The sequence below is a fragment of the Pholis gunnellus genome, assembly GCF_910591455.1.
Source record: "Pholis gunnellus genome assembly, chromosome: 18".
In the NCBI taxonomy this organism is placed as follows: Eukaryota; Metazoa; Chordata; class Actinopteri; order Perciformes; family Pholidae; genus Pholis; species Pholis gunnellus.
Genome location: NC_136545.1, coordinates 9,688,864 through 9,713,169, shown reverse-complemented (window position 1 = coordinate 9,713,169; position 24,306 = coordinate 9,688,864). Strand labels below are relative to the sequence as shown.

The 24,306-nt window shown below is 40.8% G+C and overlaps 1 protein-coding gene across 1 annotated transcript in view; it reads left to right on the top strand.

The window, feature by feature from the left end:
• Positions 1–5,853: 5,853 nt before the first annotated feature.
• The window catches only part of trabd2a (TraB domain containing 2A), a gene marked incomplete at both ends in the record, with an annotated part of 54,377 nt that continues 35,924 nt past the window's right edge, over positions 5,854–24,306 (top strand). Inside the window, 2 exons of the mRNA XM_079179220.1 lie at positions 5,854–5,958; positions 7,389–7,949. Of these exons, the coding sequence (XP_079035346.1) occupies positions 5,854–5,958; positions 7,389–7,949 (666 nt within the window). The remainder of the gene's footprint in view (positions 5,959–7,388; positions 7,950–24,306) is intronic.

Genomic DNA, 24,306 nt, shown 5'->3' with positions numbered 1-24,306 from the left:
AGTAAATGTTTTTTACCATGAACACCATTTTCTCTTTGATGCTGTGACTAAAGGCTCGGTCACTCGACCACTTCCATCACAACTTGCCGTGCAGTCATGCCTTCTCTGTCTGCGTGTCGCTTGGAGTTAATGTCATGTTTGTTTTTGAAATCTGAAACTAAAGCTGTTTACAAGAAGCGGATAATTGAATGTGTTGTGAATATCAAACACAGCAATCATGTGGTTTGTGTCGCCGCTAAAACTAGAAAGTCAGTGTATGAAACGTACTGATGTTGAGTTATCTGGAAGGTTTGCTTGCTCGCGTTGGGAAGTCATCGATCAGAATAGATGGGATTACTGTAAACGGCACAAAAACACCATTTAGATCACCAGTGCGGTCAAGTCAGATTATCTATTCAAAGGGGCACATCTCCTTTTTGTCAGTGAATGACTCTGGCAGTGTTGCTGTTAAATCCTGATCAGGGATTCATAGGCCTAACCACCACAATGTATCTGACTCCACGCAGGAAACTGAAGGAAGTCACTGTTTACTGAGATTACAAGGATCAAGATTTGTCTCTAGGCCATAACACATTCTGTTCAAGGTAGCTTTTATGTTTTACGTAAACATTAAAATGTCTGAGTCATTGTTGTGGTTGCGAGGGATTACCGAAACGTCCCTCAGCAGGAAGCCACCCGATGAAAGACCTTCACCATTAGACATCAGACACTAACGTTTCTGTCCTGGGCATCTCTTTAGTAATAATGCACGCTGTTAGTGAGCTTTTTGTAAAGTCCTCTGATGTTTAAAATGAATATACAACAGGAAAACAGATTATTTTAATGTTACAATTGTGTTGCATCTGCATCAGTGAAGTAGTCAATATGGTGCTGAAGTCAGGAGAAACTCTCAGGTGCTTATTGAGGTTATTCAAGTGTGGCTGGTACCTTTTTATGACACAATCCCAAATGACACTTTCTGCAGGTGAAGACAAATGCGCCACTCTAATGTTTGTCCATTAAATACGAATCTGCAGGCAGCAGACAGATAGCCTAGTTAGCATAAAGCAGAGGCTCGCTGATTAACGAGCTGTATCTTGTTTTGTTTCGTCTGTAGAAATCAGCTAGATTGAGCCATCTCTGCCCCCCCAGATACACCAAGCTAAACTAAGCTAAGCTACTGTCTGCTGGTTGTATATTTATGCCAGCTACAACTAAGTTTAGCAATATGCTACTGCACAATTACCAATAACATAAAAATAACAATAAGTGTAGCGGCAGCATGAACAAATAGAAGGGCTCTCGCAGAACGCAGACCTCCACTGAGGCCAAATGCCAGATACTCAGTCATTCTGTTGCATGCAGTGAGACACTCAGTACACACACATGCACTCAGAATTGCAGATACTAGTGCCAGGCCTTTTCAATCAGAGTTTAATGGGGTGTAAAGGAAGTAAACCATGGTCGATATGAATGACCATCTGTAAAAAGACTGAGTCATATGAACTCAAGCTATTACTGGAAGGCTTACACTGCTTCTCCTCTCTTCTCATGTGGAACATGAATGGTTACATCTGTCCAGGAGTCTGCTAACTGACAGTCATGTCTTCTGTGGTCGATTTTTTTCGGATTATAAGAACATCAGGAATGCGTAAACCAAGTGTGCACGCACAGATACAAATACTGTATACTGTAGATAGCAATCTAGAAGCACTTGCAAGTTTGCATACACACACATTTGCACTCTTTGTTTATTGCTATTTGTGTTTTGTCCATCTTTACGTTCGGTGTGACCAATCAGATATCAGGGTTGCGTTATGAAGAAAAGTATAAAAAACAAATAATCTAGTCGTTTTACTCTTCCGAAGAGACAGTCCGGGTTGTATGTGTCACCTGACAGGATCAAATACATCCACCTCCCAGTCTTTATAAAATGAAACATATGTGGTGATTTCCATATTGTCACATCCTTTTGAAGATCTCTCTAAAGAGGCAGAATCAGATGTTTGCTCGGAAACCCTCAGTAGACCCCAGCGCTGTTTGATCTTCACAAACGCAGCCACTTTAAAGTGGAAATGTACAGATGTGCCGTAGTATCAGTATCGACAGGGGTCACTGAAGTCCATAACAGGCTTCAAACAGACTCCCCTTTCATAGAATAAAAGAATTAATACTTTTGAAATACATTAAATGTTGGAGTTTGTTGGTTACGGATCACTCTGAATTTCAACGGTTTCATTCTTTAAAAGATAATGTTATATGTTTTGAGTGAGTTATTACACAGCATGTAAAGGGTTGTACAAATACTGAATTTAGTTAACATTTGAATTAATTAATTAATTCATATTAAAACATCAAAAGCAAGAAGTGGACTTTTTACGATTGTTGAATCTTATTTGAAAAAAAGCAAATGTCCAATTTGTTACCTGAAAAATAAATGATTTCAACTCATATGATGGGACCAGTTTTTACTCATCACCCCCCCACACACACACACACACGCTAGTGTGTCATATGGTTTTAAGTTATGAAAACACTTTGCTCATGAACCGCAGACTTCATCCCACATTTAGTATGAGAGAAGAGCTGAAATATGTGGCTTCACTTAACAGCAGTTAACAGGTCCTTTGCCTCAGACATACATAGCCTAATGCTGCACAGAGAGAGGATGATGTATGTTGGATGAGTATCCATAAAGAATACCCTCTGTGGGGGTTGTGGGCAATGGAGGTAAAGGAAGTGTATGTGTGTGTGTGTGTGTGTGTGTGTGTGTGTGTGTGTGTGTGTGGCTGCAAACAGATGTCCCTCTACAAATTGCATGTTCTCCACCTTTTCGGACATTAAAGAGGAAGCAGCTGCAGGTGTTCTTTTTACATTTCTACAGATGCACAACAAAGATGAGCACACCCTCGCACGCACACACAAGCACACACAAACACACATACACACACACAGGCATCGCATACGTTTTGCCTCTTTCATTGTGATCTGGCAGCCCCTTGAACGGATTTCCTTCAGACAAAAGTAATTTCAAGTAGGCTGTGTGAGAATGGTGGCCATATATTCACTACTCAAACGACATGTTTGGACAAATTCACTTTTTTTTCACGGACTGTCACTGGTCAATTTTCAAATTCAAAATAAGTGGAATCTGAATTTGGATACATTCAAAGTAATGTAGGGCCATGCATCTGCAGTGTTCTTCAATTTGACATTTGCACGCCATCTTTTAATAGTTTTTTAAAATTTGCAGTTAAAACTTGTAGTTAGATTCTCTGAGAAGGCTAGTGAGAGTAGAGCCTGGAACTGTATGCTGCTGTATTTCTTCAAGGTTACCCTTTTTTTCTGTCTGCGAATGAAATAGAATGAGGAAAAAAGGGTCAACAAGTTTAAATTGAATGAGACATTCAGGAGAACCAGCCACATCCGGAAGTCTTTAGTGTGGATGCTGGAGAGACATCACTCACAAAGTCTGTATCTATAACTGTGTCTGCTTCTTTTCTGCTTTCTTGTCTGTGTTTTGTCCTTGCACCCTCCATCCTCGCTATATCTTTCTGCCTCCTCTTTCTCGTTCAGTGTTTCAAATTGCAACTCAGCACAGAGATGTTACAGCTGTAATGTTTAAAGACAGAGAATGAGCAGAGAATCGCACATCTGGTTAAAAAAAAGTAAGTTTGTCCACTAGGGGGAGCGTGAACAGGGCCCCGTTAAAACCATGAGTCCTAATTACTCAAGTGGACAGAAACACTGTAGAACTGGCCAATAAAAATGGATATTTTAAGACGCTGACATTTAAATGTAGCCTAAAGACACCTGTATTGCACTTTCCTATTTTCATTTCCATGTTAAACTGGGTAAATGTTGTTCTCCCCATCTCACCAAAGACATTTATTAAACTATTAATTAATACAATTTTCCCCGTCACTGACTTCACAGCTGTGAGGTCGTCCTGGACTGCTGATATCCGTCTTTCCAGACATCCCGGCCTCATCACCACTTTTCCAGCCTGTTCTTTTGTCCGCAAACACTAAGCCCTGAAGTCGTTCTTTGCGTCAACAAGCCGTCCTGTATTTACTCAGACGTCTGACAACACCAACATGTGTTCTCTGCCCCCGTGTGAACCAGGATTTTGACGGCACCGGAGCATAGAATCGGAGCGCATAGATCCGCCTTCAACTGCAAAATCAAGGGTCAGAGATTCTGGTTTGAAGCCTTCCACACTGGTATCCAAGTTTCACTAGATGCACTTTTATAATTTAGTGTATTTTTTGGTTCATCCTTGTGGGTTTATTGCACGTAATTAATGACAATAATATACAAAACAATAATATAACAACAAATACAATTACTTTAACCTCCCACTTTTCAAACAAACACAACTAAATCCAAAACCAATCTTTTACCCAAATAATGTGCACAAAATGTTGATTTTTGAATTATTTGCCACCAAAACATAATTGGGCTTATTTATAGGCTACCATTTTCTTTATTGAGCCTAAATATGAATGAGCAGTGCTTGCTCCTGTCATGGCTCCATGAGGGTCACCAAACTATTGAGTCTGCGCTTTATGCTTCCTAATACATGCATGTGAATTATCAGGGGGGCTATGTTTGGTTATGTTGAGTGGCTGCCGCATGAAGTCTGCGGATCTTCATGAAAAGATGGAGCTCTGTGGCCTCCGTGTCTGTGCTGTGATGAAACGCAGAGTAAAGCGCTGTTATTGCGGGGTTTTCTCATGCAAATGCCAGTTTGTCAGGCATTAACTACCAGGGCAGCATAATCTATCCACGGGATCTCCACTGGCACCCTTGATTGCCCGCAGGCCTCCTATGGGGTGGCAACAGGAGACCACATTTTGGTCTGTGAAACTGAAAATAAAAAGGCCGCTGCGTATTGAAATCAGGGCTACATAACATGATTTATCGGTCTATTCATAATAATAATAAAAATAATGATAAACGGGCTATTGGCGTTATAGTTGTAATGGTCTGCAGGACTCCACACCTTTATTGACATGAATGAGGTGAATGGAGACTTGCTCATCGCGGGCGGGGTGGTTTTTAATCAGATTACTGCTGTGTGTGCGTGCATGTGTGCGCGCGCGTGTGTGTATGGGGGAGAGAGAAAGAGAGAGAGGGAGAGAGAGAGAGAGAGAGAGAGAGAGAGAGAGAGAGAGAGAGAGAAAGAGAGAAAGAGAGAGCAGATACAAACAGTGAGGTCTTGGCAGACAGACTGAGCATGTGTGCAGAGAACTTTGGATTTTTAAAGTCCAACTCGGCGATGCAGTTTGTTCATTCACACCAGACTCATCTTCACCAACCACACAACTAATCTTTTTTTTAATCTTACTTTTTATTTACTCTATTCTGTCTCCCGGTACGTTGACTCGTGCGCTGCCGGAACAGTCTGGCTTGAAACCTTAAAAACTTTTTTTTTGGATAAAACTCGTGCACACTTTTGCCAAACATCGCGGAAAAAAGAGGCAGTGCAGAGAGAGAGAGAGAGAGAGAGAGAGAGAGAGAGAGAGAGAGAGAGAGAGAGAGAGAGAGAGAGAGCAGTCCGACCGGCAGTGCGGAGGGTAATGTGACCCTGCGTAAACTCCGGTGACCACCTCTCCCTCTCCCTCGCTCTCAAACACACGTGAAAACAGCGACAGCGCGTCCATGCCCGGGGCTCTGGCCAGCATGACTCTGCCCGGCGGTTTGTCGGATGCTTGTCAGCTCATTTTACGCGACCGCATGGAGCCGGAGCTGTGGATGTAGGCAAGCCTATACTTCATTCACGCTTTCCGGTGGAATAGCTGCTGCTGCTGCTGCTGCAACACGTTGCGAAGCGAACACAAGCTGCCGCGCACACTTTTGGAGAGAGCTACGATGCGGGGCACTTTGGGCGCATTCATTCAGTCCTGTGTGATACTGCTGGTCCGAGCAGACCAGTGGAGGTTGAGGGACTCCGACAACTGCGAGCTTAACAAGAAAGTAAGTCATGTTGATGCCACAATTAATAAGTAATCACACTATAAGCTGTAATATCAGCCGTAAACTATTATCTGGACCTCTGAAACCTGCCACATTGTTTTATATTTTGCAGTATAAAGTGTCACTAAAGGAGCCATAAAGTGCCATTTCTTCTCTCCCTGCTGTTTGACATGTCTACAACTTCTTATTATTGAGTTGCCCCATACTGTGATTTACTTGTCTGTGAAGGTGGTTCCCCCTTTGTAGTGATGAAGGGTAATGAAATGGTCAAATACACCTTGTCTGTTGAAGCCCGTATGTTTTAATTAGGTCTGCAACTAATGACTGAATTCATTACTGATTTATTATTTGTATCATATTCCCTTAAACTAATCATTTAACTCTTTAGTCCGTAACAAGTGGAAAAGCAGTATAAAATGCCCATCAAAAGTTCCCACATCCCAATATGTTGTCTTCAAATAATTGTAATTCTGACCAGCAGTCCAAAACCCAAAGAAGCTCAATAAATAGTCATATAATGATAATTAATTACGTCATTAAAAGCTGGCAGTAGTGCATTTTGTTGTGGTTGATAAATAACATAAGGTTAATCAGTTATACAAATGAATAATGATTCATTTTCTGTCAATCGACCAATTGCAAAATCAACTCATCGTTCCAGCAGTGCATGGTTTTGTGCATTGGCTTTTAGTAACAGGTCTTTACACACTCTAGGTGTGTGTATTTGGGAAAGTGGCATCCGTTCAAGACTAACTCCTAGTCCTTTTGTATTGTATTATCCACAAATGGCTCAGATTACTGAGCCTCCCTTTTATTGATTACCCTGCAGTCTCAGTCAGTCATGTCCTTTAAACTCTCGCAGAGTGTCTCAGGTCAGATCCAGCAGAAACAGGAAGGTAAAACACGCTGGGCTCACAGTCTGACAATCACTGACTTGTGTATTGTTTGTTGGCACTTGGGTCCTAAGTGGCCTGTTAATAAGTCATTATCAGTCTGTTAGCAGCCCGTCTAATAAACAGACTCTCACAGACAGAGTTTGCTGACTGGTGCCAGACAGGCCCAGTGTTGGCTCATGTAAAGTAAATAGCATGAAGCACCTTAAGTATAAAGCACAGTTTCGCTGTTTTTGTGAATTCACCGCTCGTTTCTTGATTTCTCTCTCCCCTATATGCCAATCATTTGGTTCCGACTTACTAAAATGTACGGTTAAAATTAAACCATTTTTACAATGAAGCATTCACTGATCAGCTTTGAAATGTGAGAACTTCTGTGTTTCACATCACTGTAAGGAATTATTTTGGTCACATGAACAAGCAATTTGAAGGCAACTCCTTGGGCATATTTAACTTTTTTTTGCCATCTATGAAGGCATTAATCTGAATAAAATCATACTGAAATTAATTGTTCGTTGCTTCCTATCTCCCCCCTAGCAAACCGACCTAAACTCCTTCCTGTGGACGATCAAACGTGACCCTCCCTCATATTTCTATGGTACAATCCACGTTCCCTACACGCGCGTTTGGGACTTCATCCCTGAAAACTCCAAGCAGGCCTTCCAGGAGAGCAACATCGTCTACTTTGAGCTGGACCTGACGGACCCTTACACCATCTCAGCCCTGACCAGCTGCCAGCTGCTCCCTCAGGGCGAGAACCTGCAGGATGTCCTGCCCAGAGACATCTATCGGAGACTCAAAAGACACCTAGAGTATGTAAAACTCATGATGCCTTCGTGGATGACCCCGGATCAGAGAGGGAAGGGGCTCTACGCTGATTACCTCTTCAACGCCATCGCCGGGAACTGGGAGAGGAAGCGGCCCGTTTGGGTGATGCTGATGGTGAATTCGTTAACTGAGGCAGATATCAAGACACGTGGGGTGCCGGTGCTTGACTTGTACCTGGCCCAGGAGGCGGAGAGGATGAGAAAGAGGACGGGGGCTGTCGAGAAGGTGGAGGAGCAGTGCCATCCACTCAACGGGCTCAACTTCTCCCAGGTGAGTTTGAAACTGTACTGACTGTTTTACCATTTCAACCGGTCAGCAGTGTAGAAATGCATGATTCAGTCGGTCCGTCTGACACTTGAAAACTTATGGCTGCTTTTTCTTCATCTATTTCACTCACCGGCATTGTCAAGATTATGCGTCATTGCAGTTTAACAGTCCAGAAACTGTTTCGTTCGAGGGATAATCCATTCAGTCATTATTGTGGTCTTTTGGTTAAAGCTTTAAAGGGGAAAATCATGAATCACTTTTCTGATTCGAATCACAATGTCCATTTTAGTTCAAAGATTTGCTGTCAGTGACAATGTAGTGTCAATGTCCGGAAGCTAAATGGTTAAATGGCCTCATACGGCTGCGACGTTCAGCGCTGATTCAGAGCTACTGATTTGTTCTGTGACACTGGTGATTCGTATCAGTTCAGCCTCAAGATTCGTTGTCAAAGATTTGTTTGTTTATGTGCTGAACACTTCTAGTGAAGCTGCTGATTTGTACTATGCCACTTCCTGCATGCATGTGCTTCACAATAACGGCATTTTAACGGGAATGCAGTGGTAGTCTTTTACTGTGAAACCGTAAGTTTTGACATTGACGGCAAATATGTGTGTTACATATATTAGACGCGTTGCACATATTGATGTGTTTGCCAATATATGGTGGATGCATTGGAATCATGCAATATCCTTTATTTGGATCTCAATTAGCTTCCACAAATAGGCCCTTGTCTTCCTGGGTCCATTTTACATCAACGGAAGGTTCCAAAACAGCAATTACTAAACTAGCATCCATTGAGAATCATACATTTTTTTTAGATACTTTCTGAAAGAAAATCTACTTTTGACCACCAACTTTTGATGTTGGTATTCCAGGCAGAAGAAGCCTTACAAAGAACAGTTGTCAATATGTAATTTGTTCATAGACATGAAACAGTTGCAATCCTATCAGTTAAAATGTTGTCCTCCTGCGCTGTTTTTCAATGTAGTGCAGCAGTAATCCATCAATTCCCTGCTTTCAATTCAGTATGTTGCTTTCATAAAACCCCAGGCTATAATTAACATTTGAACAAGTCTGAAAAGGATCTTTCGGTTTGTGAATTTATGTGTAGCTACATCTTTACATTAGCTTTCACATATCTTACCCCCACTTCCACACAGAGAGGGTAACAGATTTTACATTTGGGAAAAAAGAGCACTGATCAGATTGCTACCTGGTATTGGCTGATTTTGATCATTGGAATTGGTAAAGTGATAGAAGCATTGGTGCAACCCTTCGTGCAGCTAGTGTGTGTGTTACAGGTGTCAGGGTTGCTATGTGACTTTTTAATTTGTTTCGGTCAACTCAATGCCAAATGTACTCGGCTTCACATTTCCTAAAATTCCCCAGCACTAAGATGTGTAATACAAATGACCAGATGTATAGATTTACGTTCATTTTATTTTCATAACAGAGGCCTTTAGTTTGGTCTTTTCCGCTCTATGCCGTAGCGTAGTCCAGTGGAGAAAGGTGTGGTGTTAATAATCAGCTGTACAAACATTCAGCCGTGCTCCGCCGCGTTCTTTGTTATTAAAGAAAAATGGATCCTAATGACTCAAGTCTGAAATTACCAGAAAAAAAGGGAACCAGCACACTTAAGTCCCCTTGTCTGCCTGTCTGTCTGCGCCCCTCTATGACCCTTTCAGTATTACAAACATTTCTTAACGGCAGCAGTCGCTATGAAATCATGTTGTGTATTATTGAGGAATTTCTGTTAATGCTGGTCAGGAGCTAAGGGGATTACACTTGACCACTTACCCTAACACCCAGAAGCTTTGAGTGTTGTTATTTTAAAGCAGGCCTTGTTGGCCCTTCAGGCATAAAGTCTCTGCCAAAAACCACCCAGCTGCACTTTTATTAGCAATCTTTTGAGTCGTAGATGAAGAATGGGGCAATGTTTATGTCATGATAAACACAAGGAGTGAAGATTTTATTCTCTGTCTTTGAGATGATACAATTTAGCTTGCACACTCAACTTCTGCTGAGGAAGCATATTCACACGCTGAACAGTGAAGTAATTATTGCGCATTATCCTCGCACACTTTTCTCATTTATGGCAGATCAGATGCAACAATTTCTTGTGTTATTTTAATTCAGTCGAGGTTTCCTGGATGAGATTGTCGTCACCAGAAATACTACAACCTCTTTCTTTGGTTGTGCAAAAGAGGACTTTTCTTTCTCAGAAGCAAACGCAGGTGATGTTGTTATAGAACGCATCTGACTGTGACATTTGAGAGCAGGGTTTGCATCACGTTTTCTTTGTTGGTTTCTTCTGAAGCTGGATTTATGCTAATAGATTCCCAACATAGGTACCTATGGCACAGGTTGTAATTTGTAGTCCAGATTCCATCCATTGATATAATCCCCATCGTAACTGTTTGACTTCACTTTGCGGGCTACACATGTAGGCACAAATTGCATCCTGGTAACTTTTGCCTTATCTGGTCACTAATTAGGAGACTGCTCCCGTGACTTGTAGGAGAAAACACAAGTTGCCAATCACAGTTCTGGAGGTCCCCATGTGGTACCTCTGTAGCCCCCGTACGTCAGCTATAGCATACCTACAGAGCCTATGCACATAGCAGCCATAGCTACAGTCAGGGTGACCACTAACCTAAAGTAGGAGGCCATCATGAATCATTTTCATAATGGTCATATTGGTCTCTTGGAAGACATTGTCGAACCTTTCTGGTGTTTAAACATGGGGTCCAGTTGTTTATGGATATCACAGAAAGAAAGTCGGCGACTGAAATTGGGTTTGTCAACAGGTCTGTAAAGAGAGAGAAACCTCCCATCATCACAGCTTTCATTGAATTATATCCACAAAAGCCTCCAGAGGGCTCAACAATGGAATCTAGTGTCCCAGAAACCACCTACCCTGACACTGGACCAGCACAGCACACAGCCTGGCACTCCATAATGTCCACACTCGGTTTCAATCCAATCAACAGTAGCTTGATGGATGCCTCAACCGGGCTGGCTTGAAGCAGACCGGTTGATATTTCAGTCAACATTTTCTTTCACAGTTCTCATTTAAAGCCTTTTAGCTCAACTCAAGTGTAAACTGTCCAGATAGAGTGTGATGAGTGAGATACGCTCTTGGTGAAACAAAGCCGCCGCCTCAGACGTCATTCTTGACTGAAAATACTGTTTAATGAGGCTACAACAAGAGAACCATATCTACGGTCTGTAATAGTCTCTGTAATGTTTTCACTGGCCATTTACATCTGGCATGAAACAGACTTTAGAGGAGAGTGGAAGGCAAATGGAAAATTTTATATTTCATGTATTAAAATTTGGGAAAACATTCTCTCCTTGCCTGCCTTTGGTAAAGTGTACAGCTGATTGGATGAATGTTCTTTAAGTATGATTTCCACAGCGGAGAATCGTGGTGGCTGTTCTGGTGCCATATGGCAGTCTAGTTCTGAAGAAGTTTGAGGTGATAATATTACCTCTATAGCACAGTTTGAATAGTCGTCCGTGAGGTTTAGGAGTTGCCGAAGGACACTTTTGAGCTCACAGAGGCATTTGAGAAATTGGTCAGCAGAGTTGAGCCTCCAGCTTGTTAATATAAACCTAAAATTCAGTCTGATGGTTCAAACGATTGCCACGCTCATTTCATATTTGGTCTTTAGTGTAAGATGTAATTCGCATTTTCTCTAAAACTTAATAAGCCTAATATGTTTCATTAATGTGTAATCATTTCCTCTGACAATAGCAGAGCGCCTACACTATAAAATATATATATATATATAAATAATATAATAATATTCATTATGTTCATCTCTACTATGATTAAAATGCAATTAAATAAAGATCGGCTGAACTGATTATTGTTATATGTTGATACTTAAGTGCCTAACATCTGTTTATTATAACTATAAGAAAGCTTAATGCGTTTAAAAAATGAGGTGCTGTTTTTTCATCTTTTAAGTGATGTGTCCAGTTTTGCCTGCCACTATAAATTAAGCCCATTGAGCTCATTATTTTCAAACCACAATGAATTATACTTTCTAAACTCAGATCCCTAATCTGGCTAAGCATGACTGCTCTTATTCTTGCACGGTGCCCCTCGTCTTTTGAAGAGCAGGCTCAGCCTTGCCCATTACACTAAGTGAGCTTGTTGAGGACAACAATGGCCGCATGAAGGCCGGCTTTCTCTGTCACTGTTGTTGGAAACCCGCGGGACATTCCACACCTCAGTGGAGCAGACCTGCTAATGAAAGTGTTGTTTCTTTCCTCCCATCACTGGGAGTAATGGTGCATGGAGAGGTGATGAATGCAGGTCTCAGTGTACGTCTATGAGAACAGGGAAGGAATGTTTGAAGCCCATTTGGTTCATTCATGACGAGGAGGGCCTGCAACAGGGAGAGTTGAGATGTAGACTGAGATCAGTAGAAGAGCCATTAAGGAAGGAAGGCGTGACTCCGTCTCCATTAAAGGTATCATGACGTTACCTTTGTTTGACAGCCTTGTAACTTCAGTTGTGATGTTTCCTTCGACTACAGGTCTCTGGCTTTGCTGGGCTTCAAGAGGTCTGATGTAATCCAAACAAAAGCCACTTCTATAACCTTATCTTAACAGAGTTATCATATTTTCCCGCCTGTCAAATCTAGACATTTCCAAACCCAGTTTCAGAAAAAAAAGGCTCCTCTTTAAATGTGGCTATAACAAGCACATCAAGGCCATATCAAACTTGAACTTCAGTTCACATCTCCTTACATAACACCTTTCAAGATTTGGGGTTAAAGGTTTTTCTTTAACAGATCCTCTTGTGCAAATAATATACTGTGAACCCAGGGAAATTAAGTCTGTTCTCAGTTAAAGCAGAGCTCTCTTGGTTAGTGGACGTAAACTTTAAATTGAAAAAATCAAAGTACGGTTTGTCCTTGAATCAGTAGATTTGTGGGAAAATGTCTCGTACCATAAATCCGGTCTGAGAGGTCACTTGAGAGCACACGGTTCACTCTGTACCAAAGCTCATTGGACAGGACAGACGATGTCACAAAGTGTGAGCATCCCAAAACTCCCACACCCTGCGCTCTCCCGATGGTTAAGACTGCTAAGTGTGTTGGTTATACGTACACGCTCGACTTCCTGGACAGTACAATGGCTGTCCTTATTTTCCAGCCCGACATGGGCAGCGCTTTGGGCAAGCTGCCACTGAGGAAAATCTGTCTCAATCACCTCTGTAATAAGATTAGACGGCAAAATGAGAATGATGATGATAATGATGATTAGTAGGAGTGGGAAGCCTTGGGAATACTACCATTTGATTATATTCTGATTCCTGGTGTCACAATTACATCCAGAAGTGATTATACTTTCAAAACCTGATTCTCAAATACAAAGAGGTGCATTATTTTTCAGTCTCTTACTCTACAGACATGCATTCACAAAATGCTGCACTTGCGTCATGCACAGCTAATTATAAGGTCATTTTATTCCAAATGCGCTCCAACAATTGCACTGAGTCATAGACTGTACATAAGAAGTGGATGTAGTCATGACGTCACCCATTGGTTTGTGGACGGCCGTTTTGAAGCCTCGAGTTTAGCGTTTTGGCCGTCGCCATCTTGGATTTTTGCAACCAATGAACAGAAGTTACCATATTTGGACTGACGTGGAGACGCCGTATTTATCTCTAGTAGTAGTAGCGACCTGTCAATCACAGTAAGCTCCGCTTTATGGTCTATTTTACTCTAAATTGGACCATAATGTGCGAAATGAACATCATGCTGTATTGAAGAAGACTTGAAGCTGTCGATTCAGACCATAAACTCATGTTTACAATGTTTACAAAGGTAATAAATCAAGTGAGAAGTAGAGTCATTTTCTCATAGACTTCTATACAATCAGACTTCTCTTTGCAACCAGAGGAGTCTCCCCCTGCTGTTCAGTAGAGTGAATGCAAGTTTTAAGACACTTCAGCATTGCTTTCATGCTTCAGAACCGGAGGTTTCTGCCCGCATGTTGAGTTCTACTACCCCCCCCCCCCCCCCCCCCTCCCACTTCCCCCCCGTTTTTTTCACATAACATACAAAAATAGATTTTGGCATTTGTAAAGCGATTTGTGAATCACAGACTTAAGATTCCCTATTGTTAAGTGAACTGAACTGTGTGTGTGTGCATGTGTGTTTGCATATGCATGTATGTTGAATGAAAAAAAACAACACCAACTTATATCGGTTAGGATGATTCTTAAAAGAATAGTTCAACATTTTGGGAATGTTTGTTGGGTCTGCACAGTAAATATATATAATATAATATATAGCTATAGCCGCCACTTAACTTAACAACAAAGACTGGAAACAAGTGGAAAGAGCTAGTCTTGTCCTTCACTGCAACTGGCCAAGAAGTAGTCCCTCACACAACCCCCCTCAAAGCCACATATCATCACTGTCAGTACGCTTTGGTTTTTGTACGTATTAACAATACAGTATATAACGTGTTGATTGGCTAGCTTTTAGCGGTTCTGCTAGGTGGATTTTGCTAGCTGTTTCCTCCTAATTCCAGGAGCTTTATTTACCACACAGCTATACAGTAAGAGTGGTATCAATCTTCTTATCTAATCCTTGGCAAGAAAGAAAATGTGTGTGTTAGTGTGTGTAAGGGAGAGAAAGAGAGAACGCATGCTGGCATGATGACAGTATTGCACAGCAATACCCTGGCAGCAAATCTGATTAAATCTCATTTGTCCCACTGGAAAGAACCAATTGATTCAGGGATCACTAGAGCAGAAGGGCCTGCAGTGATGAAATGTATACATGTGCTCACATGGGTAGACACAGCCAAAAAAAATGCAATAAATCTTATCCTGGGCTTGAGTATATTAAGCTCATTAAGGTATGTTTTGGTTTAAAAAATATTCATTTGTTATTTAGACAAATTATAAATCATCTGGACATTTCTAAATAACCAATGAAACAGTTATTCCAAGTAAATGTCATTATATGAGATATTAATAGGAAACAAATGCAATGTAATTTCTTAAAACCAGAAACAAAGTAGATTTTGGTGCAATAAGTCAGATTAAAGTGAAATATGTTGTCCTGTAACATAAATACACCTGCTAAGATGCTCACTTTTTTCACATTTATTCTCAATTACGTTGCAGGAAGCAATTTGTTTCACAAGTTGTTTATTTCTTTTCTTTGTTCCCTCTACTTTGATCAAAGGGAGTAAACTTTCCATGCTCAGTTGCAGTGTTGTGTGTGTGTGTGTCCACTGTGTATTTGATCATATAATTGCTTGCATCCGTTTATTATTGTTTGCGTCTGCGTGTGCTGTTCACATCTGCGTTTCTCTGCATTTATGCAAGAGTTCATGTTCGTGCATGAATGGGCATTTGTGTGTGTGCATTCACATCTATGGTTGAATTTCCAACATGTCCTCACAGCTATCTTCAAGTCCCTGGTTTCATGTGGCACTGAGGTGCTTGATTTCTTCCCCACTGTTGACCAAACAGTCCCATATTAGATTTCTGACATTATCTGTCCATCTGTCTGGATACACGACACCGGAGACAAAGACGCTGAGCTCATCTCACTTTCAAAACCCCTTTTTCCCCCAAAAAAGCTTGATTGAAGCACAAGGTTTGTCAACAAGTGACCACAAGGAAAAGTGACAAAAAAAGCCCCATTAGTGTGATTTGTTTGCTGCATGGACTATTGATAGAGATTAATGCCATTGAGTTTGTATTGATTATAAGATGATTTGAACCGTACTTCTATTTTAGGAACGGGTATGTTCGTTTTCCAGTCAACACTTTTTACATAATCTTGAGTAAATCCCCCCTCTTTGCTGCTGTCATATCAAGGTACAATCATTTCACAAATTTTATTTTCCATGTGCATGTCCACCCATTTGCAACGTTTTGTTTTTCAAGTATATTTGATTGAAAGTGGATCGGATGCAGCTGGATGGTGCCAACCGTGTGCCAAGAAAAAGATTGTAGGTCCTTGAAAGTGTATAGAGTAATACACTCCAGCGGAGGAGAGTCTGACTTCTGGAGACTGCTGCAGGCTTTTCCTGGTTGTGTAACGCAGGCTTCTGCAGCTCAAATGGGGCTTTAATAGCTTGTCTCTCTGACTTAACACCGGGGTCAGGAAAACTTGTGGAGGTTTGGCGAGCCTTGTAGCATGATCATTGCTCTGCACCCATGCTATTGGTCGACACCTCAAAAAAAAATCTAGTGTTTGTTACCTAATGCTTATCGTGTATTACCTGCACTTTCCAAAGACATGTTGAGGCCTTTACATCCACCTGGCAGTACATTATATACCTTGCTGGTAATGCTTTAGTTGGCCAAATAGGTCCAAGGCAACGCTCAAGTTTAACATGGTTCATTTCATTACAATTAATTAATCAATGACGAGATTTACTCCAAAGATGAATGTGTAATGACTCAAGTGAAACAATTAGAGATAACTCTGAATGTTATTACAGATGAAGTCACACACATCACTGCCACTGATTTGTTTTTTGCCGGCTGTTTTCCAGTCACTGTTCCAAATTGTGAAAGCTTGCAGAGGGCAAGCAGCCCACGGAGAAACACTGAAACACATTTGCCATTCTGCCGTCTCGCAGTGTGTGACTCCTCCACCTTAATTTAAGTAAGAAAAGCTCAGCATCTACAAATGTACTTAACACTCACTAACAGCAACCTCCTCACATTAAAAGATAATGTAAGTTATACGTAAGAGCAATTACAGTCATTAATATGCTAATTTAAATTTGTTTGGCGCCCATCACTCCTTCTATTGTTGTGTAAGTTAAATTATTTGCTGTCCCGGTACCCCAGGGTCATTGTTATTACTAAAGTATGACCAGTGAATCAGCACTCAATTAGCATGTGACTGATACAAATAAAGGAATTATATACATGCTCTTTTTAGGGAAAAGGGTAAATTATATTAATTTGTTTGTATTGAAAAAAATAAAAATTTTATTTGCTTAATGTTAGCTACAGTATTAAAATACTTAAGTTGTAAAAAGGTTTGCAGATATCAGTTAATCCTTCATTCAGAACATTCATAAAGCACCAACTGTAGAGTTTCCATTGTTTTAACACAGAGGGCACAACTTAAATTGACTTTTCCCTACAATTCATACCAAATCCATACTTTATTTTTTTATTCATCACTTTCCTGTGGTTTACACTGTCACTTGTTAATTAAACTTGTTAAATAACATTAGCATTCACTTGACTAATAGCTGTCAGTAGTTGCTTTCCCACATGCAGCATTTTGCTATTGACACTTACTCTTGTTACTTATTTACTTTTTCCATTAAAGGAGTAATAAACTGATATTGTATTGTTGGGACATTGTATCAGTTGCAGTAATTTGTTTAATCAACATGCAGTTGCATTACCGCAAAATTTCCATACTACCACATGTAAAAGTCTTAGGGGCACCAAAAACTTCAACATCACACTTCTATTTTCCTGTAACCATTAAAACAATGTTGTCTATGTGCGAACAGCGTGTCGACGGCTACATGTTAACAGGAAAAAGGTGGTCGCGGTGGAGGAGTTATCAGATAAAATGGGAATATTTATCTTCTCTACAGTGTGGATCAGTAGGGAAAAGCGTAATGCCTGTTTTCACAGTCTAATGTTAAATTAGTCAGACGACTGCTGATGTTAAAATCGTACTCTCATATAGGCAATTTTTATTTCCATTAATAGAAAATATTAAACAAAAAAAAATAAAATTTAAAAAAAAAGTACTTTGTTTCTGTAGCCTGTCATTGTTTCTTCACAAAAATTATAATGCAAATAAATGAAATACAAAGATACTTTTTAAGATAGGGGTGTAGTTAGTTTCATATGAGCGTTTACTTCTCACAGTTTAACATGAAGTCTTATAAATTGCCACTGGTATACTAATGCTTTCTCTGTACGGGCCAGGTTTGTGGCTGGTGTGCATTAAATCAGTGCCTGTAGAAATGAGCCAAACCTGGCTGGACTTCAGCCGAGCAATACGATGCCAAAGCTGTCCGCATGCTCCAACACAGAGGATTAATAGTTTCTGCTTCCTCGCAGAGTGTCACCTGGAACCTGTGGAAAGGTTTTGTGCAGCAGCCACTTTGTGATTCGGGATTAAATTAATTTGTTTTTTTGTGACTGCAAAAAAAGGAGAAAGGATTCATTATTCTGCTATTTGCTTTGAGGCAACCTTTTTGCATAGAAATGTTGAAACTTAAGACTCTTTGGGTGGTTATTTTATAGAGTTTGTCCAAGAATGCTTTTAATAACTAATACTTCAAACCAAGTGATACAAATGAATAGAAACTGTTGTGATTTCACATGGATATACGGATGCTGATGAAGCATTTTTAAGCCTACAAGATTTTAACTACAGTCAGAAGGACCACATAGTTTCTGAGGTACCATAAATCCACTTGTCTTTTTGGCTCCAGTCCACATTTTTGGTGGCTTTAGTGGAATTTCACAGGTGAGCACCACACATGAGCGTTTTGTGAGACTTTGCTGTTCTCCACAGATGTTTTGACCAGACTTAGACTCAAACAAGCAAATGTCTAGACAATGTCACATTTCTTCACACGTCCTGGGAGTAAGATGAAGGAGCGTCTTTCACAGAGGAATTTTTCAACCAGCACTGCAAAGTTGCTCTCTGACATGCATGCGATTGTTAAGTTAGTGTTCTTAGCGTTAGCTTCTTAATGATACGAGGTTGTTGAATTATTGCCAGACCTGTGCTTGTAAGATATTTCCCTGGATAGTAGTTTCTACAAATTGGCTGAAAAGTCAAATGTAATGTCCTGCAGTAGGCAAATTATTCAGCGCGAAAGTTCTGCATAGAGTTAAACTGTGGTGAACTTGACAGACAAATTCACACCGTTGAAACACATTGAGCACCAACCACTCCTAACTTTCATGCATGTTGTGCAGAGGCGATCAGCCAGGAAGGAACAGAAGCGGATGTCCAGTATCAGGAATATCAACAAATGTGTTGCCTGGAGCGTCTTTGATGTTGTCAAACTGTGTTCGTCTTTCCTTGGGGGTCTCGTGAGGCGTCCTGAATGTTAGAATTTGTTTTTGAGTTGTCCTTCTTGATGCTCGTCTTTGTTCCAGACGCCATTATTTGCCACCTTTGCAAAACAGCAGTGGATTAAATTGGAGATTTTGATATCACGTGATCAACAGACGGTTCCCCTCCAGCATGTCAAAACGGGTTCAAACAGTGCAGCCAGCTCTAACGGCCAGTAGTTGTAGCTTCTAGATAAGATCTTTTTCAGTGGAGCACATTTTTGATTTTGATTGATAGTTGTTGCGTCTTGGATGACAGATATTGGCCTGAACACAACTGGAAATGTGATGGTCCGCTGCTCTGACTTCTTTTGCACCCTTAAAGGAGAGAAAAGGGAGTGATGTTGTATAAACCTGCAGTGTGTGGTTGTGTTTTTATCGGAGGAGTATTTCTATGAAGCAAGTAGCAGATAATGTTTCTGACTTCTAATTTTTTTTTTTTGTAATATTCTTTCATGTTCCCCACCACTGCAGATAAGCATTCAATTAACTACGTTGTGTTAAATTAAATATTTTAAAAATTCAAAAAACACAGTGATTCCATGGCTAGGATCAAAGACAGTGTTGGGACGTGATACGCACAGACACACGGGGCAGAGACACATAATTAAGATCACATAGAGGTGTATGTAAGCTATTATATGCACACATGTTTTTAAGTATTCGTGCAAGCATCCACACATGTCAGACCAACACATACATAAACATGTGTGTCGGATTCCTCCCGCCACCCAGAGTCAGTTCCACGCTGTGGATGAAGGTTTTCAGGGTTGTTGCGACCCAGAGACTGTTTATGTTTTGGGGGTTTGTCTGAGCTGCGGCTGACATCATAAAACCTGTGAGAGCTTAACAGCAACGCCACTGTTTGGCCTCCCAGCTCATTTCACGACACTGTTTCACGCTCTCTCTGTGTGTGTCTGTCTTCTCCGTCTCAGTCCCTTTACAAAGGTTTAAACAACCTTGGTGTTATTTCCATAACTTCGGACACCATTCTGGATACGCAAACTTTTAAAACTTTTCTAGCTGCGTGGCACTAGGGGATGGCAATGTCGGCCTGGCAGAAATATCCAAACTTTAAGATTTGGTACAGACATTCATGGTCCCCAGAGGATGAATCACACTGACTTTTGGTGGTCCCCTGACTTTTTATCTAGCGCCACCTTGAGGGGGACAATGTGCAGGGAAAGGTCCAGACAGCTATGGGATGGATAGCCATGAAATGTGGTACAGACAAACAATGACTAAGGTGATCCTGTGACCTGAGCTAGAAGCACTAGCGTAACTGTAGACTCTTAATGTTATTTAACAGATTTGTGTTTATTTATTTGAGTCCTTTAAAATTGTAGGATGTTTTTGTATCATTGTGAATTAAGTATCTTTGGGTTTTAGGGGACGGTTGGTTGGACGAGCAATTTTAAGAAATCTCAATACACTGTAGGACATTCTAATGTGAATTTTGGAGACTAAATGATTCATTAGTTACTTATTAATTGCTTCATGGACATATGATGAACGAAGTGTTACTGAGCATGTGTCACTATAGCCACACTACAGATACCTGGTTTGATTTTGAAGCATACTTTGCAGCTACATCCCCAAATCGACATCTGAAGTCCGATGCAAACCACCCTCTGTCCCTGTGTCTCTAAGTGTTTGTCTTTCACTCGTCTCTCCTCCCACTGCACTTCTTCCCCTGATCTAAAATTAGTGGAATTTTTTTTTTTTTTATGTATCTCAGACCGTTTTTGTAGCTTTGACAGTTGTTATTCTGGTCACAATCTCACATGATTGTGAGCATGTTTATTTGTGTACCATCCTCAGTAAATGCAAAGGGACACTTTTCTGGAAACTGAACTCCCAACACATTTAGGATGTTTGGATGATTTTCATATTTTCTTGGCCGTTTATACGTATGTGGTTCTGAGGCTGTGGGTCGCGGCAGATGTCTGCACAACAACAACTATCTCTCCCTTTCTTCTGTCTCTCTCTCTCTCTTCTTCCATCTTTCCACCTATGTCTCTCTATCACGTTCTCTTTTTTCTTTCCTACAAGCGTTTTCTCTCTATCCTCCCACTGTCTGTTTCTAAATATTGTTTCCGCCTTCTGTTTATCTCTCTCAATCCTTCTGTCTCCACTATTGATCAGTCTTTCACCACAATAAACAGACGCGTTTCTCAGATGGTTTGGAAGCTATACCCTATTTTCCATGACAGAGACTCATCCTGCCTGTGTGAGGTTAAGGATTTGCACTGGTGTTAAAGGTCTCGGGCAATGTGCTTTGAGTATGTGTTTTTGTTTAGAACAAGGGAATTGATGCAAGCTGACGGAAAGTGTTTACGTGCATATTAATGTGAACATGCATGGCTGTGTGCTGGTGTGTGTGCGTGGCTGGTTCCGTGTGGTTTGCCAGCGGTGCTTTGGTGCCGAGTCCGGGCCAGTGGTTTAAGAAATTGCAGTGCTGTGTGTTTTTTTTTAAATTTCAGCTGTCTCTCTCTATCGGACTTCTGCAGAGTCAAAAGTTGGAGATTTATTTCTGGCACAGATGCCTGCTGTGTTTGTTGTCCAGTTGCTGGGAACATGTTGTCTTAACAACATTTTTTTCCATCATCCTGCACAGTTGGAGAGCTGGTGTCTTTAAGCCCAAATGCAGGGTTTTGCAAAGGAGCTGAATCATCAGACACGTCTTCAAATAAATTGTAATCCTGATATCTGAACACCTACATTTAAGACATGCAATGTTAATCCAACAAATATTATGTAATAATAAGACACAGATGCAAATGAATCAATGGTTTAATTCTTACAATTCAACACCTTTCAAACTTCCAAACTGTCAATGTCCTGTAAAAACCACGTGTCTCCAAAAAGTTATCTTCTTTAAGCTAAATAAACAGCCCGGTTCTAACTCACACAGGCTCTACTGGACTCCAAAGTTAATTCTCTCCTCCAATCACAAGCATGCATTTGCCTGCTGCAAATTTGCATAACCGAAGCCGGCCAATCATAATGTTTGCAGGCCTTAGCTGAATGACTTATGTATGTGCAAACTGGTCAGTTGGAGCAAATGTTAAATAAACGAAAGCTAAATAAAAGTAACAATTAGGCAAAGTATGACCAATTCCATGAAAGTATTTGGGCCACAGCTGGATAAAAAGCTGAGATTTTGTCTTTGTTTTTGACATCGCAGAGGTTCTAATATTTTGTCATTGAAAATAATAACACAATAAAATAAAAAAATAAATGCGTTAAAGTTATTTACACAACTCTGAGTTAGTCCAACGAATTAACTGTTTCCCTCCATTGAGGTTGATGTGGTTTAAGCAATGTTGTTTATGTGACCGTAGTAATGGAGCGATCAGTGTAGGAAGTCCATTAGTGACCTTTAGAGTCTTGAAGAGGTCAAACTGTCTGACCTCAGCAGAAGCTGTATGTGTGTGATTGTGTGTGTGTGTGTGTGTGTGTGCGTGTGTGTGTGTGTGTGTGAATCTGTGCTGTCCTGATATATGAAGCATGCTAATAGAACTCCCAAAAGTATGAATACCTGATTCTGTTTTATTGCTGGAGATTGACAGCTGAGGGATTGAAAGAGAGCCTCAAACAATAGATTAACATACAGTAAGATTATATTTGTACATATATTGATGTGCTGCTCCATCGACACACACAGAACAAAACTATTAAAGTGACACTGAAGAGCAGTTTGCGGGTGATGATGGATCTTTTAGGGCTGTCACCGGTTGCAACGTGGCTACTTTCTTACTACGTGAACGCAGATAATCTTGATCTTGTTTACTCCTCTCTCACGACACGAACACAATGTGAATACTCGGATGGTCAGTGTGTATCCACGCTAAGTGCTCACAGCTGCATTGGTTTGAATCTCGGCTTGAAACAGTGTTGTTCTTGACTCGCGCCGTCCTGAAGATTAACGGCGTTCCTTCAGTCGACAGACAAGTCATGGAGATTGATGGCTGTTTTCCTTGTGGCTCGCTGTGTTTTCAAGACGCTCGTGTTGTTTCTTAGTGGACTGATGGGCTGAGTGGCTGGCTGGCTGCTCTGTGGGGTTTTGTATGTGTGTGTGTGTGTGTGTGTGTGTGTGTAAGAGAGAGAAAGGAAGAGTGACGTACAGAAAGACAGAGACACTGTGAACAGTGGATGTCTGTGGTGTCTTGAAATGTTGAATTGAAAAAGAAAAAGTTCTAAGCGTGACAACACACAGGGTTGTCACGCTTAGAACTTTTTCTTTTTCAATTCATAATCGGACGATTCCATCGATTGAGATTAGTGCATATTTATATTGATTATATTGTATTTATTACAGATTAATCTATCAGTAACTTTTCTTTGATTTATTGTTTCCGGCTGTAAAATGTCAAGCAGCTCAAAGAGCACAAGGTGGCATCTTTGAACTGCTTGTTTTGTCCAAGACACGGACATACACAATGATGTAAAGCAGCAACATGCACGTTTGAGAAGATGGAACCACCAAATATTCAATATTTCATCAATTGTTGGCTATTTATTTTCCGTTTCTTTCAATTTTCATACATTTTTCATTCAGTGTTTTATTGTGATGGTTACTGTACACGTGCAGTGTTGGCATGTGTGTGTCTGAGGATCTGTTGGTTGGGACTCATGTACAGCTTGTTTAGGGTGTAGTGAAGCAGGATAGAGTAGAGGGTATGAGAAGTTGACATTTCAATCTCCACAATCCCCAGTACACACACACACGCACACACACACACACACACACACACACACACACACACACACACACACGCACGCACAGACAAACACAGAGCTGCAGCCATTTGGTTTGAGGTTGATTCTCTGTGACAGCCTAAATATTTGGCTGCGTCCGGGCACCAAGGTAAATGCACCCCACAATGTTTTTACAGAGGGGAGAGAGAGAGAGAGAGAGAGAGAGAGAGAGAGAGAGAGAGAGAGAGAGAGAGAGCGAGAGAGAGAGAGAGAGAGAGCGAGAGAGAGCAAGCAGGGGAGGGAGGTTTTTGGACAGAGATAAAGAGAGAAAAACAGGGAACACACAGAAAGAAAGAGAAGAATTGTATTCACCGCTACATTTACATGTGGTTTGTGTGCCGGCCATTAGTGTGATCTACATGGATCAAATGTAAGAGACCTCCCCTCATTTAGTATTCATAGGCACTATACACTGTAATATATATAAGCAGATATAAATTATGTATTCATGTATTTGCCAACATTAAGGCTGGTTTATAAATAGATAATAATTGACAGTTAAAT